Source organism: Triticum aestivum, chromosome 5D, assembly GCF_018294505.1.
Source record: "Triticum aestivum cultivar Chinese Spring chromosome 5D, IWGSC CS RefSeq v2.1, whole genome shotgun sequence".
Classification (NCBI taxonomy): Eukaryota; Viridiplantae; Streptophyta; class Magnoliopsida; order Poales; family Poaceae; genus Triticum; species Triticum aestivum.
In genome coordinates, this window is record NC_057808.1 from 355,432,450 (window position 1) to 355,449,065 (window position 16,616).

At 49.8% G+C, this 16,616-nt stretch overlaps 1 protein-coding gene across 1 annotated transcript; it reads right to left on the bottom strand.

Annotated features, from left to right (window-relative positions):
• Positions 1-14,915: 14,915 nt before the first annotated feature.
• Positions 14,916-16,127, bottom strand: LOC123124899 (transcription factor HEC1-like). Its single transcript, XM_044545447.1, has one exon. It carries the CDS (start codon positions 15,993-15,995, stop codon positions 15,288-15,290), a length of 708 nt encoding a protein of 235 aa, XP_044401382.1. The 5' UTR covers positions 15,996-16,127; the 3' UTR covers positions 14,916-15,287.
• Positions 16,128-16,616: the final 489 nt, after the last annotated feature.

The window sequence follows — 16,616 nt, forward strand, 5'->3', positions numbered from 1 at the left end:
GTAGGACATCATCATAATGTGCACAATGTGACCAAGGAGTTGATCACGGGATGATGTGAGTTACGGAACGAGTAAAGAGACTTGCCGGTAACGAGATTGAACAAGGTATAGGGATACCGACGATCGAATCTCGGGCAAGTAACATACCGATAGACAAAGGGAATTGTATACGGGATTGATTGAATCCCCGACATCGTGGTTCATCCGATGAGATCATCGTGGAACATGTGGGAGCCAACATGGGTATCCAGATCCCGCTGTTGGTTATTGACCGGAGAACGTCTCGGTCATGTCTGCATGGTTCCCGAACCCGTAGGGTCTACACGCTTAAGGTTCGATGACGCTAGGGTTATAGGGAAAGTATGTACGTGGTTACCGAATGTTGTTCGGAGTCCCGGATGAGATCCCGGACGTCACGAGGAGTTCCGGAATGGTCCGGAGGTAAAGATTTATATATGGGAAGTCCTGTTTTGGTCACCGGAAAAGTTTCGGGTGAAATCGGTAATGTACCGGGACCACCGGGAGGGTCCCGGGGGTCCACCAAGTGGGGCCACCAGCCCCAGAAGGCTGCGTGGGCCAAGTGTGGGAGGGGACCAGCCCCAGGTGGGCTGGTGCGCCCCCCCACCAAGGCCCAAGGCGCATGGGAGAGTGGGAGGGGGCAAACCCTAGGTCCAGATGGGCCTTAGGGCCCATCTAGTGGGGCGCCCCCCCTCTCCTCCCCTTGGCCGCCCCCCTTGATGGGATCTAGGGCTGGCCGCCTCCTCTTGGGGGTGGAAACCCTAAAGGGGGCGCAGCCCCCTCCCCCCCTATATATAGTTGAGGTTTGGGCTGCCCAAGACACACGAGAACGTCTCTCTTTCGGCGCAGCCCTACCCCTCTCCCTCCTCCTCCTCTCCCGCGGTGCTTGGCGAAGCCCTGCGGGATTGCCACGCTCCTCCACCACCACCACGCCGTCGTGCTGCTGCTGGATGGAGTCTTCCCCAACCTCTCCCTCTCTCCTTGCTGGATCAAGGCGTGGGAGACGTCACCGGGCTGCACGTGTGTTGAACGCGGAGGCACCGTTCTTCGGTGCTTAGATCGGAATCAACCGCGATCTGAATCGCTACGAGTACGACTCCCTCATCCGCGTTCTTGCAACGCTTCCGCATCGCGATCTACAAGGGTATGTAGATGCACTCCCCTTCCCCTCGTTGCTAGATTACTCCATAGATTGATCTTGGTGATGCGTAGAAAATTTTGAATTTCTGCTACGTTCCCCAACAGTGGCATCATGAGCTAGGTCTATGCGTAGTTTCTATGCACGAGTAGAACACAAAGTAGTTGTGGGCGTCGATGTTGTCAATTCTTCTTGCCGCTACTAGTCTTATCTTGTTTCGGCGGCATTGTGGGATGAAGCGGCCCGGACCGACCTTACACGTACGCTTACGTGAGACAGGTTCCACCGACTGACATGCACTAGTTGCATAAGGTGGCTAGCGGGTGTCTGTCTCTCCCACTTTAGTCGGAACGGATTCGATGAAAAGGGTCCTTATGAAGGGTAAATAGAAATTGGCATATCACGTTGTGGTTTTACGTAGGTAAGAAACGTTCTTGCTAGAAACCTATACAAGCCACGTAAAAACTTGCAACAACAATTAGAGGACGTCTAACTTGTTTTTGCAGCATGTGCTATGTGATGTGATATGGCCAGAAGATGTGATGAATGATATATGTGATGTATGAGATTGATCATATTCTTGTAATAGGAATCACGACTTGCATGTCGATGAGTATGACAACCGGCAGGAGCCATAGGAGTTGTCTTTATTTTTTGTATGACCTGCGTGTCATTGAATAACGCCATGTAAATTACTTTACTTTATTGCTAAGCGCGTTAGCCATAGAAGTAGAAGTAATCGTTGGCGTGACAACTTCATGAAGACACAATGATGGAGATCATGATGATGGAGATCATGGTGTCATGCCGGTGACAAAGATGATCATGGTGCCCCGAAGATGGAGATCAAAGGAGCAAAATGATATTGGCCATATCATGTCACTATTTGATTGCATGTGATGTTTATCATGTTATGCATCTTATTTGCTTAGAACGACGGTAGTAAGTAAGATGATCCCTCACTAAAATTTCAAGAGAAGTGTTCCCCCTAACTGTGCACCGTTGCGAAGGTTCGTTGTTTCGAAGCACCACGTGATGATCGGGTGTGATAGATTCTAACGTTCGAATACAACGGGTGTTGACGAGCCTAGCATGTACAGACATGGCCTCGGAACACATGCGAAACACTTAGGTTGACTTGACGAGCCTAGCATGTACAGACATGGCCTCGGAACACAAGAGACCGAAAGGTCGAACATGAGTCGTATAGTAGATACGATCAACATGGAGATGTTCACCGATGATGACTAGTCCGTCTCACGTGATGATCGGACACGGCCTAGTTTGACTCGGATCATGTATCACTTAGATGACTAGAGGGATGTCTATCTGAGTGGGAGTTCAATAATCAGATGAACTTCATTATCATGAACATAGTCAAAAGGTCTTTGCAAATTATGTCATACGCTTTAGTTCTACTGTTTAAGATATGTTCCTAGAGAAAATTTAGTTGAAAGTTGGTAGTAGCAATTATGCGGACTGGGTCCGTAAACTGAGGATTGTCCTCATTGCTGCACAGAAGGCTTATGTCCTTAATGCACCGCTCGGTGTGCTGAACCTCAGCGTCGTCTGTAGATGTTGCGAAACATCTGACATACACGTTTTGATGACTACGTGATAGTTCAGTGCGTAATGCTAACGGTTTAGAATTGTGGCACCAAAGACGGTTTTTGAAACGTCGCAGAACATATGAGATGTTCCGAAGACTGAAATTGGGATTTCAGACTAGTGCCCACGTCAAGAGGTATGAGACCTCTGACAAGTTTCTTAAGCCTGCAAACTAAGGGAGAAAAGCTCAATCGTTGAGCATGTGCTCAGATTGTCTGAGTACCACAATCGCTTGAATCGAGTGGGAGTTAATCTCCCAGATGAGATAGTGATGGTTCTCCATAGTCACTGCCACCAAGCTAGTAGAGCTTCGTGATGAACTATAACATATCAGGGATAGTTATGATGATCCTTGAGCTATTCGCGATGTTTGACACCGCGAAAGTAGAAATCAAGAAGGAGCATCAATTGTTGATGGTTAGTAAAACCACTAGTTTCTAGAAGGGCAAGGGCAAAAGGGATACTTCATGAAACAGCAAGTCATTTGCTGCTCTAGTGAAGAATCCCAAGGTTGAACCCAAACCCGAGACTAAGTGCTTCTGTAATGAGGGGAACGGTCACTGAAGCAGTACTACCCTAGATACTTGGTAGATGAGAAGGCAGGCAAGGTCGACAGAAGTATATTGGATATACATTATATGAATGTGTACTTTACTAGTACTCCTAGCAGCACCAGGGTATTAGATACCGGTTCGGTTGCTAAGTGTTAGTAACTCGAAATAAAAGCTGCGGAATAAACGGAGACTAGCTAAAGGTGAGATGACGATATGTGTTGGAAGTGTTTCCAAGGTTGATGTGATCAAGCATCGCATGCTCCCTCTACCATCGAGATTTGGTGTTTGCGTTGAGCATGATTGGATTATGTTTATCGCAATACGGTTATTCATTTAAGGAGAATAATGGTTACTCTGTTTATTTGAATAATACCTTCAATGGTCTTGCACCTAAAATGAATCTCGATCGTAGTGATACACATGTTCGTGCCAAAAGATATAAAATAGTAATGATAGTACCACATACTTGTGGCACTGCCACTTGAGTCATATTGGTATAAAACGCATGAAGAAGCTCCATGTAGATGGATCTTTGGACTCACTCGTTTTTGAAAAGATTGAGACATGCGAACCATGTCTATTGGTATATATGCATGAAGAAACTCCATGCAGATGGATCGTTTGGACTCACTTGATTTTGAATCACTTGAGACATGCAAATCATACCACATGGGCAAGATGACTGAAAGGCCTCGTTTTCAGTAAGATGGAACAAGAGAGCAACTTGTTGGAAGTAATACATTTTGATGTATGCAGTCCAATGAGTGCTGAGGCATGCAGTGGATATCGTTATGTTCTTACTTCACAGATGATTTGAGTAGATGCTGAGTGTATTTACTTGATGAAACACAAGTCTGAATTATTGAAAGGTTCAAGTAATTTCAGAGTGAAGTTGAAGATCGTCGTGACAAGAGGATAAAATGTCTGTGATATGATCATAGAGATGAGTATCTGAGTTACGAGTTTGGCACACAATTAAGACATTGTGGAAAGTGTTTCACAATTAATACCGCCTGGAACACCATAGTGTGATGGTGTGTCCGAACATCATAACTGCACCCTATTGGATATGGTGCATACCATGATGTCTCTTATCGAATTACCACTATCGTTTATGGGTTAGGCATTAGAGACAACCGCATTCACTTTAAAAGGGGCACCACGCAATTCCGTTGAGACGACACCGTTTAGAGAAACCTAAGTTGTCGTTTCTTAAAAGTTTGGGGCTGCGATGCTTATGTGAAAAAGTTTCAGGCTGATAAGCTCGAACCCAAAGCGGATAAATGCATCTTCATAGAAACCCAAAACAGTTGGGTATACCTCCTATTTCAGATCTGGAAGCAAAAGTAATTGCTTCTAGAAACGAGTCCTTTCTCGAGGAAAAGTTTCTCTCGAAAGAATTGAGTGGGAGGATGGTGGAGACTTGATAAGGTTATTGAACCGTCACTTCAACTAGTGTGTAGCAGGGCACAGGAAGTTGTTCCTGTGGCACCTACACCAATTGAAGTGGAAGCTTATGATAGTGATCATGAAACTTCGGATCAAGTCACTACCAAACCTCGTAGGACGACGAGGATGCGTACTACTTCAGAGTGGTACGTGATCCTGTCTTGGAAGTCATGTTGTTAGACAACAATGAACCTACGAGCTATGGAGAAGCGATGGTGGGCCCATATTCCGACAAATGGTTAGAAGCCATGAAATCCGAGATAAATGGATCTTTGAGAAGAAGACGGACGTGGACGGTAATGTTACCGTCTATGAAGCTCGACTTGTGGCAAAGAGTATTTCCACAAGTTCAAGGAGTTGACTACGATGAGATTTTCTCATCCGTAGCGATGCTTAAGTCCGTCGGAATCATGTTAGCATTAGCTGCATTTATGAAATCTGGCAGATGGATGTCAAAACAAGTTTCCTTACCAGTTTTCGTAAGGAAAGGTTGTATGTGATACAATCAGAAAGGTTTTGTCGATCCTAAGGATGCTAAAAGGTATGCTAGCTCCAGCGATCCTTCCATGGACTAGAGCAAGCATCTCGGAGTCAGAATATACGCTTTGATGGAGTGATCAAAGTTTTTGGGTTTATACAAAGTTTGTTAGAAACTTGTATTTACAATAAAGTGAGTGGGAGCGCTACAACATTTCTGATAAGTATATGTGAATGACATATTGTTGATCCGAAATGATGTAAAATTTCTGGAAAGCATAAAGGGTTGTTTGAAAGGAGTTTTTCAAAGGAAGACCTGGATAAAGCTGCTTACATATTGGGCATCAAGATCTATAGAGATAGATCAAGACGCCTGATGATACTTTCAAAGAACGCACACCTTGACATGATTTTGAAAGAGTTCAAAATAGATCAGCAAAGAAGGAGTTCTTGGCTGTGTTACAAGGTGTGAGTATTGAGTAAGACTCAAGACCTGACCACAGCAGAAGAGAGAGAAAGGACGAAGGTCGTCCCCTATGCTTTAGACGTAGGCTCTACAGTATGCTATGCTGTGTACCGCACATGAAGTGTGCCTTGCCATGAGTTGGTCAAGGGGTACAATAGTGATCCGGGAATGGATCACATGACAGCGGTCGAACTTATCCTTAGTACCTAGTGGACTAAGGAATTTTCTCGATTATGGAGGTGAAAAGGAGTTCGTCGTAAAGGGTTACGTCGATGCGAACTTTGACACTAATCCGGATGACTCTGAGTAGTAAACCGGATTCGTATAGTAGAGCAATTATTTGAAATGGCTCCAAATAGCGCGTGGTAGCATCCACAAGATGACATAGATATTCGTAAAGCACACACGGATCTGAAAGGTTCAGACCCGTTGACTAATAACCTCTCTCACAAGCATAACATGATCAAACCAGAACTCATTGAGTGTTAATCACATAGAGATGTGAACTAGATTGTTGACTCTAGTAAACTCTTGGATGTTGGTCACATGGTGATGTGACCTGTCAGTGTTAATCACATGGTGATGTGAACTAGATTATTGACTCTAGTGCAAGTGGGAGACTGTTGGAAATATGCCCTAGAGGCAATAATAAATAGGTTATTATTATATTTCCTTGTTCATGATAATCGTTTATTATCCATGCTAGAATTGTATTGATAGGAAACTCAGATACATGTGTGGATACATAGACAACACCATGTCCCTAGTAAGCCTCTAGTTGACTAGCTCGTTGATCAATAGATGGTTACGGTTTCCTGACCATGGACATTGGATGTCGTTGATAACGGGATCACATCATTAGGAGAATGATGTGATGGACGAGACCCAATCCTAAGCCTAGCACAAGATCGTGTAGTTCGTTTGCTCAGAGCTTTTCTAATGTCAAGTATCACTTCCTTAGACCATGAGATTGTGCAACTCCCGGATACCGTAGGAATGCTTTGGGTGTACCAAACGTCACAACGTAACTGGGTGGCTATAAAGGTGCACTACAGGTATCTCCGAAAGTGTCTGTTGGGTTGGCACGAATCGAGACTGGGATTTGTCACTCCGTGTAAACGGAGAGGTATCTCTGGGCCCACTCGGTAGGACATCATCATAATGTGCACAATGTGACCAAGGAGTTGATCACGGGATGATGTGAGTTACGGAACGAGTAAAGAGACTTGCCGGTAACGAGATTGAACAAGGTATAGGGATACCGACGATCGAATCTCGGGCAAGTAACATACCGATAGACAAAGGGAATTGTATACGGGATTGATTGAATCCCCGACATCGTGGTTCATCCGATGAGATCATCGTGGAACATGTGGGAGCCAACATGGGTATCCAGATCCCGCTGTTGGTTATTGACCGGAGAACGTCTCGGTCATGTCTGCATGGTTCCCGAACCCGTAGGGTCTACACGCTTAAGGTTCGATGACGCTAGGGTTATAGGGAAAGTATGTACGTGGTTACCGAATGTTGTTCGGAGTCCCGGATGAGATCCCGGACGTCACGAGGAGTTCCGGAATGGTCCGGAGGTAAAGATTTATATATGGGAAGTCCTGTTTTGGTCACCGGAAAAGTTTCGGGTGAAATCGGTAATGTACCGGGACCACCGGGAGGGTCCCGGGGGTCCACCAAGTGGGGCCACCAGCCCCAGAAGGCTGCGTGGGCCAAGTGTGGGAGGGGACCAGCCCCAGGTGGGCTGGTGCGCCCCCCCACCAAGGCCCAAGGCGCATGGGAGAGTGGGAGGGGGCAAACCCTAGGTCCAGATGGGCCTTAGGGCCCATCTAGTGGGGCGCCCCCCTCTCTCCTCCCCTTGGCCGCCCCCCTTGATGGGATCTAGGGCTGGCCGCCTCCTCTTGGGGGTGGAAACCCTAAAGGGGGCGCAGCCCCCTCCCCCCCTATATATAGTTGAGGTTTGGGCTGCCCAAGACACACGAGAACGTCTCTCTTTCGGCGCAGCCCTTCCCCTCTCCCTCCTCCTCTCCCGCGGTGCTTGGCGAAGCCCTGCGGGATTGCCACGCTCCTCCACCACCACCACGCCGTCGTGCTGCTGCTGGATGGAGTCTTCCCAACCTCTCCCTCTCTCCTTGCTGGATCAAGGCGTGGGAGACGTCACCGGGCTGCACGTGTGTTGAACGCGGAGGCACCGTTCTTCGGTGCTTAGATCGGAATCAACCGCGATCTGAATCGCTACGAGTATGACTCCCTCATCCGCGTTCTTGCAACGCTTCCGCATCGCGATCTACAAGGGTATGTAGATGCACTCCCCTTCCCCTCGTTGCTAGATTACTCCATAGATTGATCTTGGTGATGCGTAGAAAATTTTGAATTTCTGCTACGTTCCCCAACACCAAGCACCACCTTCAAGAAGGAATGCGACGATGACGACGCTGCTGCCCGGACGAATCCTAGGATTTCTCCTGGTACACGGAGGGTAAAGGGGGGAGAGGGTCACTCGACGCCCTTCAAGAAGGATGGCGGCGCCCGCAGGCGTCACCGCGTTGGTGCCGGCAAGACCCGACATGGATTTCTCCCGACCTCTCGCGCCCACCACCCAGGACCAACCTTCGGCTCCACCACACCCGCCGTCCACCAACATGCGCCAACACAGTCACGAGGACACCGCCGTCGTCTCACCACGACCAACGAAGCGAGGCCGGCCGGATCCAAACGAGACACCCGTAGACAAGGACCGGCAGCACCGCAGCCACGAGGGAGGGAACAACCTCCACCGGCTTAGGCGGTAGCAGACCGGGCATAGCAGCAGAGGCACACCAGACCAAATGTCCAGCCGGGCCCAGAGCGGGCCCGTGAAGCTCCGCCGCCGTGCTGCAGCAGTCGCGGCACAGCAGCCGCCGTCCCTGTCGCGAGGAGTTCGCCGGAACCACCAGAGAACAACCCACTGCGGCCACCCAGCAGGCCCACCCCGACCCAGATCGGGCCCGTAGGGCCTAGATCTGGGCCAGCCGGCCGCCGCCGGCCGCCGCAAGCCATGGGCTGTCACCGCCGCCAAGGGGCAACGCCTCCGCACCGCCGCCGTCCAGATCCGCGCCGGAACGCCGCCGGCCGAAGGGCTCCGCCGCCAGGACCGCTCGCCCGAGCCGGGGTCCAGCGACGGGGGAAGAAGGAGGGCCGGCACCGCCGGACTGCGTGGCGCCGCGCGGGCAATGCCCGGCCGCGCCCGCCGGCGGCAGCGGCGAGGGGGAAGGGGGGCGGCGACTCGTGGGGGGGTGGGGGGAGGAGTGGGGAACCGCCCCGGTCGCCTCGCTCGGGGAGGGCGACGCAGGGGGGGGGCACGCGGGGCTTTTTTCCTCTCCAACTCTTGTGGATTATTCAAGAGAGCAAGTGCTTGCGCGTGCAGAGTTTACCGTCGAAATTTTTTACTCAGGGAGTTGGTGGCTGAGTATATTTAAGGGCCGCTGCCACCGACGAGTAAAAAATATCCTTCAATAAGGATTATAAGGGCTCAATTGGGTGCACTTTGGGGGCGAAAACTTGAAGTTATCCTCCTCTACCCGATTATAAGGGATCAATTAAGGATGCTCTAAGGGAGTGCACTAGTTGTCGAGCCAAAAATATGGTTTACCGCTGAAAACAATATTATTAAGAACTTTAAAGAGTGGTGCTTTTTCAGGTCCCCCGAGTATAATTCAAACACATCCGCATGCCATCACCCTCACACCGAGCTTGCATCAATTTTTTTTCTGTAAACAACAAGCCTCCCTTAAATATATAAGGAAGAACGCAGGGTTCTAGCCCATTCCCATTCCTAAATCAATAATTTGTAGTGCTTTTGCCTTTCTTGCGTACTCCTGGTGAACTAGTTGCTAGCCATATGTTTAGGAGGCTATTTTCTCCTATTAAGTAACATTCTTAAGCTTAATAAGCTCAAAGATCAAAATGTGCGGACTATTTTGAAATAAAACCAGACCAGTTTTGCTAAGTCTCAGTCGACTAAGACTTCGTTATGTTTCGGTCGATGCTATATTCTTTTGATCTTGCATGGAAATTTGTACAATTTTTTTCTTCAGTTTTTCCTTTTTTTTTTGCTTCTTATATACTATATCACTTGACCGAGACTTGGTTAAGTCTCGGTCGACTGAGACCTAAACGTCAATTTCCATTATAGAAACTTCCACAAAGTTAATATAGTGCAAAGCGCTTGCATCAAATATTACGTTGAACATGAAAATTTTGGTCTAGATTGGTGGGGATGCAATTTAATCACTCCACTAATACACCCAACATATGGTAAGCTCTCTCTAAAGAGGCATGACATGATTGGTAGGTCAAACCATCAAATCTGTTTGCACATGGATATATAGTAGTACCATGTAGCTGCAAGACGAGATCGTTAGGGATCTCAATACGTCGCAGTAGTGGACAACTAAACACAGCATATGTCACAAGTCCCTTCCATCTTTTATTATCTCATCAATCTTTAGTTATCTCATCGGTACTGTACTATTCATTGGCTCAAAGGGATATATACCTTTCCTAGAATCCTAGCTAGTCCACTTCCGTGGGGTGGTTAAGGTGCATGCATCCTGCCCAACATTTTGTTTCTGGAGGGCAGCAGCATCCACCAGCCTTCCTTCCGCTCCCAAACATTTCCGATGAGGGTTGGTGCGCGGGCCCAAATCAAGGCCGGCCCCTACAAGATCGATCACAAATTTAAGCTTAAAGCAAGGCATTATTTGGATTTGGATTTGGGTGGAGAAAACCATTGCTGCCGTGCAAAAGCCTACATACACACAGAATTCCTCACATGTTAAATGTACAAGCCATCCGAACCACACGGCCCAAACCAGACAACCATGGATCACAAGCACTCGACGGGACCGATGCGACGCCTTCTTGTTCCCCTCAGTGACATGTTCCCATCTACGTGAACCTTCAACGACTCGTACATCACACCAAATATACAGATACATTCTGCTTGCGCTACCGGTCCAAGTACATGTCATGGAGAAACGGGGACACACGGACGGAGACGTACGGATGGGCCGGGGGACACGGACGATTTGGACAAGGCGAGAAGATCCTACACGCGGCACGCCCCTACTGGTCCAGTCGCACACGTGGCACGGCCTCGTTGGTCGTGCAGAGTATCTCAAAGCAGCGGCCATGACCGAAGAAAATGCAATAAAAATAGAAAAAATAAATGGAAAAGGGGCGTGGAAAGATCGATCAACGGATCAAGCATGACGGGAAAGCGAGGTCCGAAGCGGATCGAGCCCAGGTTTGTTGGTTGGGAGGGAGGAGATACGGCGCCGGATTGGCCTCGGCCTACGTTGGTGGTGCCGCTGTTTTTCCTCGTTCGATCCCAACACCAGCCAAGGGGGATGCACAGGATCCCGCGCAAATCTCTCCTCCGGAGCGCGCGGGCCCGTGGCTCCTCGCCGCGCGACGCGTGTCCACGACGACGGCGACCCGCCGGCCCGGACTTTCGCGGCGACGGCGACATGGCGCGGATCGGGGGCGACCCCCGGCATTGATTCCCCTGATGTGGCAGCGATCCGGCGAGCGCTGCGCATGTGAAATGTTACTACTGGTTTATTATCCGAGCTCGATCGGTCGCATGCGCCTGGCTCTGTTCTTCTCGCCACCTCGGTCGGTCAGCCGGGGGACTGAGAGTGAGAGCGGCCTCGATCGAGCTAGCTGTTGCTGAATTGCCGTCGTCGCCGACAGGCAGCAACACTGGAGTAGTAGCTCTGGAAGCAGTCAAACCGCGTGTAAACTTTGTGGGGGTCACGTCACGGAGCAGCGGCAACTTCCCTCTCGGCTAGCTCGTTGCCACGTGGCGGCCGAAAGAGACGTGGATATATTCTATAGATTTGTAGCATCTCTTTTAGGACGGCTAATCAGTGAGCTAGTAGCATCCACGAAGTGGATTTTCTCCCGAGTGGAGTCGCTGCCTTGTTAATTTCATCGTACGTGAACCAAATCTGCTTTATATTTGGACCTTTTCCGCCCCCGCCACTTCTTACTTACCCACGTACTACTAGTTAACCGTTGTTCATTTCTGTGATTTCACCGTCAGTTATTTCGGGAATATTTTTATCGTTCGTGTTATTCGTTTACCATGCATGCGTACCCATGCAGAGTAGAGATGGGTGTGCCATGTGTGCACTGTACCATCTCATTTGGACTTCTACTTTCGATCGCGTGGGTAGAACGACATCAAGTGCCATGAAAAGGACATGAATGGTGACTAGGTTCCGACTCGCTAGACACGGGATTTATGGCGGAGATTATAGATCCGGTGGTCCTGGAACCAGGTTTACTGTTGACTGAACCCACAAACCTACACGCATGGGTGGAATTCACTGTTCTGTTCAACGGAGTTACTGTCCAACATCGCTGATGAGATCATGCATCTCCGTGGCAACTCTGTTTCAGATTCTTAGTGCCTAGAGTGACTTCAATGGGTTGTTTCTCGGGAAGTAGTAGCTTCTGCTCCTTCTGTTTCATAATTCTTGTTGTGGTAGAGCTTATAAAAATTATGAAACGGAGGGAGTACCAACAAAGCTTTTGCTGTTAGAGCATGGTTAATAGTATAGCCAACTGCAGACTATATGATGTTGTCAGGTCATATATAATCTTAACTTGTAATCACTCATACAACAAGGTTCGCTACAAGAATACTATTTTTTTTCACCTTCTCTCCATCTCTTTCTTCATCGAGATTGCTAGATCTCAGTCGACTGAGATTTAACGAAGTCTTAGTCGATGCTATATGTGTTAGATCTTACGTGAAGATTCATGTAAAATTTTCTTTTGAAATTTTATTTCTTCCTTTTTATATGTTCTATCACTTGACTGAGACTTCATTAGGATCACACTGTTGTGCATGAAAAATACTGTATATTTATTGCATTTGCCTAGGAGTACGAATATAGTTAGGCTCTTGCATTAGAGCCAACTCCCACCATTTTTTCATGTCTCTCTTAGGGGTTGTTTGGATACCTAGATTATAGGAAACTAGTTTTCCTTAAACCCGATTTCTGGTGTAACAACCTAAAATATTGTTTGGATTATCTAACTAACTCGTGGATATACTAAACTGAGTTTTCCAAAAACCCAAAAAACCAGTTTATACAAAAACGACTAATAGGCGTTTTTATACAAACGCGTTTTCTATATGCATCAGGAGATCAGCGAAGTCCGACGCGCTGATCATGGTAAACGCCGCCGGCCGCGACAGCAGCTTGACAAAGCCAAAAGACGTCGTTGCCGATCTCGGCCAGGCAGCCGGAGCATGCAGGTTGCGATGCTCCACCTAGACCAACGCCTCCATGGCGGATGCAGACTTGGGCCGGCTGCCGTCGTGTCCATCAGCCGCTTCACAGCCACCATCGTCGTCCATATGCTCCAGCTTCTACGTCGTCGCCGCGCCTCCCTAGTATGTGTGTTGTGCTCTGCTGTTACCGGCCAATCGATCCAGCAGCTAGCTAGATGCTACATGCGTCCCCGGCTTGAGAATCAATCAAGGTGCTTTACGTCGTGTACTCGTGTCTTGCCGTATGTTAGCTGCATGTACGTGCTTCTTTGATGGGAACCTGAGCCAACATGCATGACACCGGCGAACGAAACCGAGCACGATCAGGCGAGCAACGCGACCACCCTGGCGGCCTCGGCGATGGCCGCGCACCCTCGCGAGAGAGCAGTTTACGGTGTGGTTGTCCGCCGCTGTGCGTGTAGGTGCCAAGAGCAAGCCGAAGCACCACACCTCCATGAATTGTTTGGGAAGAACTCAAAATCGTGTTTTTCTATTTTTCCCATCCAAACAGGGTATTGGGGATACTTACCTTAACAGAATAACTAATCAAAACTGATTTTCCTAAAAATCCTTCAAAAACTCGTTTTCTAAAATCTCACATCTAATTCCCTGTATCCAAACAACCACTTAGGCAAAAGTGACATGTAAGCGGAGTATAAGCCCATTATTCTACTTGCTCTTACAGAGAGCTTAGGCCTTGATCAAAACACGCGCCTGAACAATTATTTATTTTAGGGCCAAGCTCAAACTTTCCTCTAGGACGTCCTTAATTAATTAGTTGAGACTAATATATAATTTGCCGGAGGTTAAGACTAATAGACTAGTGCCGAATGCAACCAGAGAACATCAATTATTGATCATCACAAAGCATACGATCGTGATCAGCAACAGATATCTCAATGCTTATACTATATGTTTTTCTAAAAAATGCTTATACTATATTCCATGTTCCAACGACCATGTGATGCTTCTAGCTAGGAATACCGGTCCATGCAATGCACGATGGACCACGCACTGGCATACCGAACACAAACGGCAGATCCATCCATGGCGATGGCCATGGCGGGCGCTCGACCGGCTGGACCATCGTCGATCGATCCATGAACCCACTGGGGCTCGACCGGCCATAACTCCGCAACGGTTTCGAAACAACAGCAACCACTACTCGATCTAGCAGGTCGATCGATCAGGAGGCCCCCAAACTGTTGGCCTGGCCCCGTATTCAAAGCCGGCGTGGACGTACGTACAGACACTGCCACATGCGGAAAGCACGCGACGGCAGAAGCGGTTGTGCTTGTGCATGCATGCACACCTGACCCCTGCCGGCCGGAATCGTCCATGGACGATCGCATGGTTCACCGTTTATCGTTGCCGCTTGCCAAAGTTAACCTGCGTGCCCTCCGCTTGCTTCGCGGGTGAGTCACGTAGCTAGGCCCTGCGTGCGTACGGCCGGCGTCCTCTCCGGCCGGGACCCCGGCAGTGCTACGGAGCAGCGGTCAAGTAGCTACTTATTACGTGCTCCCCTTTCCTGCTTGTGCATGCAGCGTGCGAACGGCCGGCGAGCAGAGGTACGTACGTGCGAGGTAGCCGACGGCGTGACGACAAGGAATCAGCAAAGGCACCGCCCGGTTACTGACATTTTCTTGAGGCGAACCTCTACGTAGTATATATCCTTACACGGAGGGAGTGCTACGTAGTACTGCCATTGCCATTGATGAACGGTCAACTTTCTAGACTAGTCAGGTCGATCGGCTGTGCCGTACGTACGTGGTACTACTAAATGTAGCCAAGGAGAGAAAGGACAATGGGTATTGTTCATTCAGATGCATGCATGCACGCCAACGAAATTTTAGGATCACACTGTTGTGCATGGAAAATACTGCATTGATAAGGTGAAAAAGTGTACATCCCTAGTGGTAGTAGTAGTACGCATGGACGGGCTTGCGAGTCCAAAAAAAGCTTGGAGCAAACCACGTACGAGCTAGCTAGCATGCGGTAACAACGACGACAATAAATGTAACTAGAAGGTTCCTACTACACATCTTTACACGCATGCATGCATGTGGCCATGCACACAGCCGCACAGAGCTACAGAAATCATCCGAGGAACTCCAAAAGCGATCGAGGACGACGAGCTGGTGCGCGCGGCGCGGGCCGGCGACAGAAACGGAAGGAAAGGATTATTGAATCACTATCATCATGGTAGCTGAAGCGTCGACGAGCCGTGCTGATGAGGATGGGCTACCACGGCGCGTGCTGAAGCGCGGGGTAGGCGAAAGCAGCGGCGCGGTGGGCGGCCGCGCCGGTGGCGGCGGCGGCGAGCTCGAGCGACTGCACCTGGGACTTGAGGAACTTGACGTAGTGGATGGCCTCGTCGAGCATGGAGGCGGTGTCCATCTTGGTGCCGCCTGGGACGAGGCGCTGCAGGACGCGGATGCGCTCGCTGATGCGCTCCCGCCGCAGCCTCGCCGCCACGCTCTGCGGGTCCTTGGAGGTCCGCACGTTGCGGCGCTTCGGCGGGCGCACCGCCTCCGGGTCGACCTCCACCGGCTGCAGCGCGGCGATGTGGAAGATCATCTCCCGCATCGCGTCCGACGACGACGGGGACGAGTACCCCTGCGGCGCGCCGCCGGCGCCGTCGAAGATGGCGGCGCCCGGGGACACCACGTACTCCTGGTGCACGCCCCCGGTGCCGGCGTACCCCGCCGGGGCGGCATGGGCCTGCAGGTCCTGATGGTAAAAATAGCCGGCGTCGGCGGCCATGCAGGTCGTGGACACGTGCGGCGGAGGCGAGAGGCTGTGCGAAGGGGTCTGCACGGGCGATATCGGCGGCGACGCATCCCCCATCATCATCGACTGGTCGTTGAGCGCCTGCTCCAGCTGAAGCATGGTGTTCATCAGCGCCAGCTGCGCCTCCGGGCTGGAGCTCATCAGCAAGTCAAAGTCCATGGATGATCACTCAAACGATCGAGAGCTTGCTCTCAGTGAGACGTCTGCTCAGCGTGCTCTTGCTGCGAAGGACTGGACTACGAGCGAGCTCGGCTCGAGCTTGCTGGCGAGTGGCTGTTTGAGGAAGGTTTTGCTGGCTGTGCTGTTGCCGAACCGCAAGTGGAGGCACCTATTTATAGGCAGATCGGCAGAGGAGGAGCCGGGACCGTAGGGCCGTTGCGGTTTGGAGTGGACTGGCTGGGGCAATGTGACGCTGCTTCCTCTGTAGCATCAGCGCACACTAGCAGCTAGTGATCGATCTCTTCTTTTCAATTATTTCCCGCTTTCTATTTTATTTATTTATTTTATTTCTGTATACGTCCTTTCCTTTTGCCTTCCCGCTCCTTCCTCGAAACTGGAATTACACTCCCGTGCACTGCGCCAATGTATAGATAAACTTTCGCTTTCGTCGAGAGGGACGTCTCTACAAAATGTCTCACACAACACGGATCAGCCGAAATCTTCCAGAATTAAGAATGCCGACGACTGCTTTGGCCGTCGAATTAAGCTTTCCGCACCTGATTTGGTTAGCGGCGAGGGTCGGTCAGTTCTCGGCGGCCTGACACGTGGATTATGTGGGCG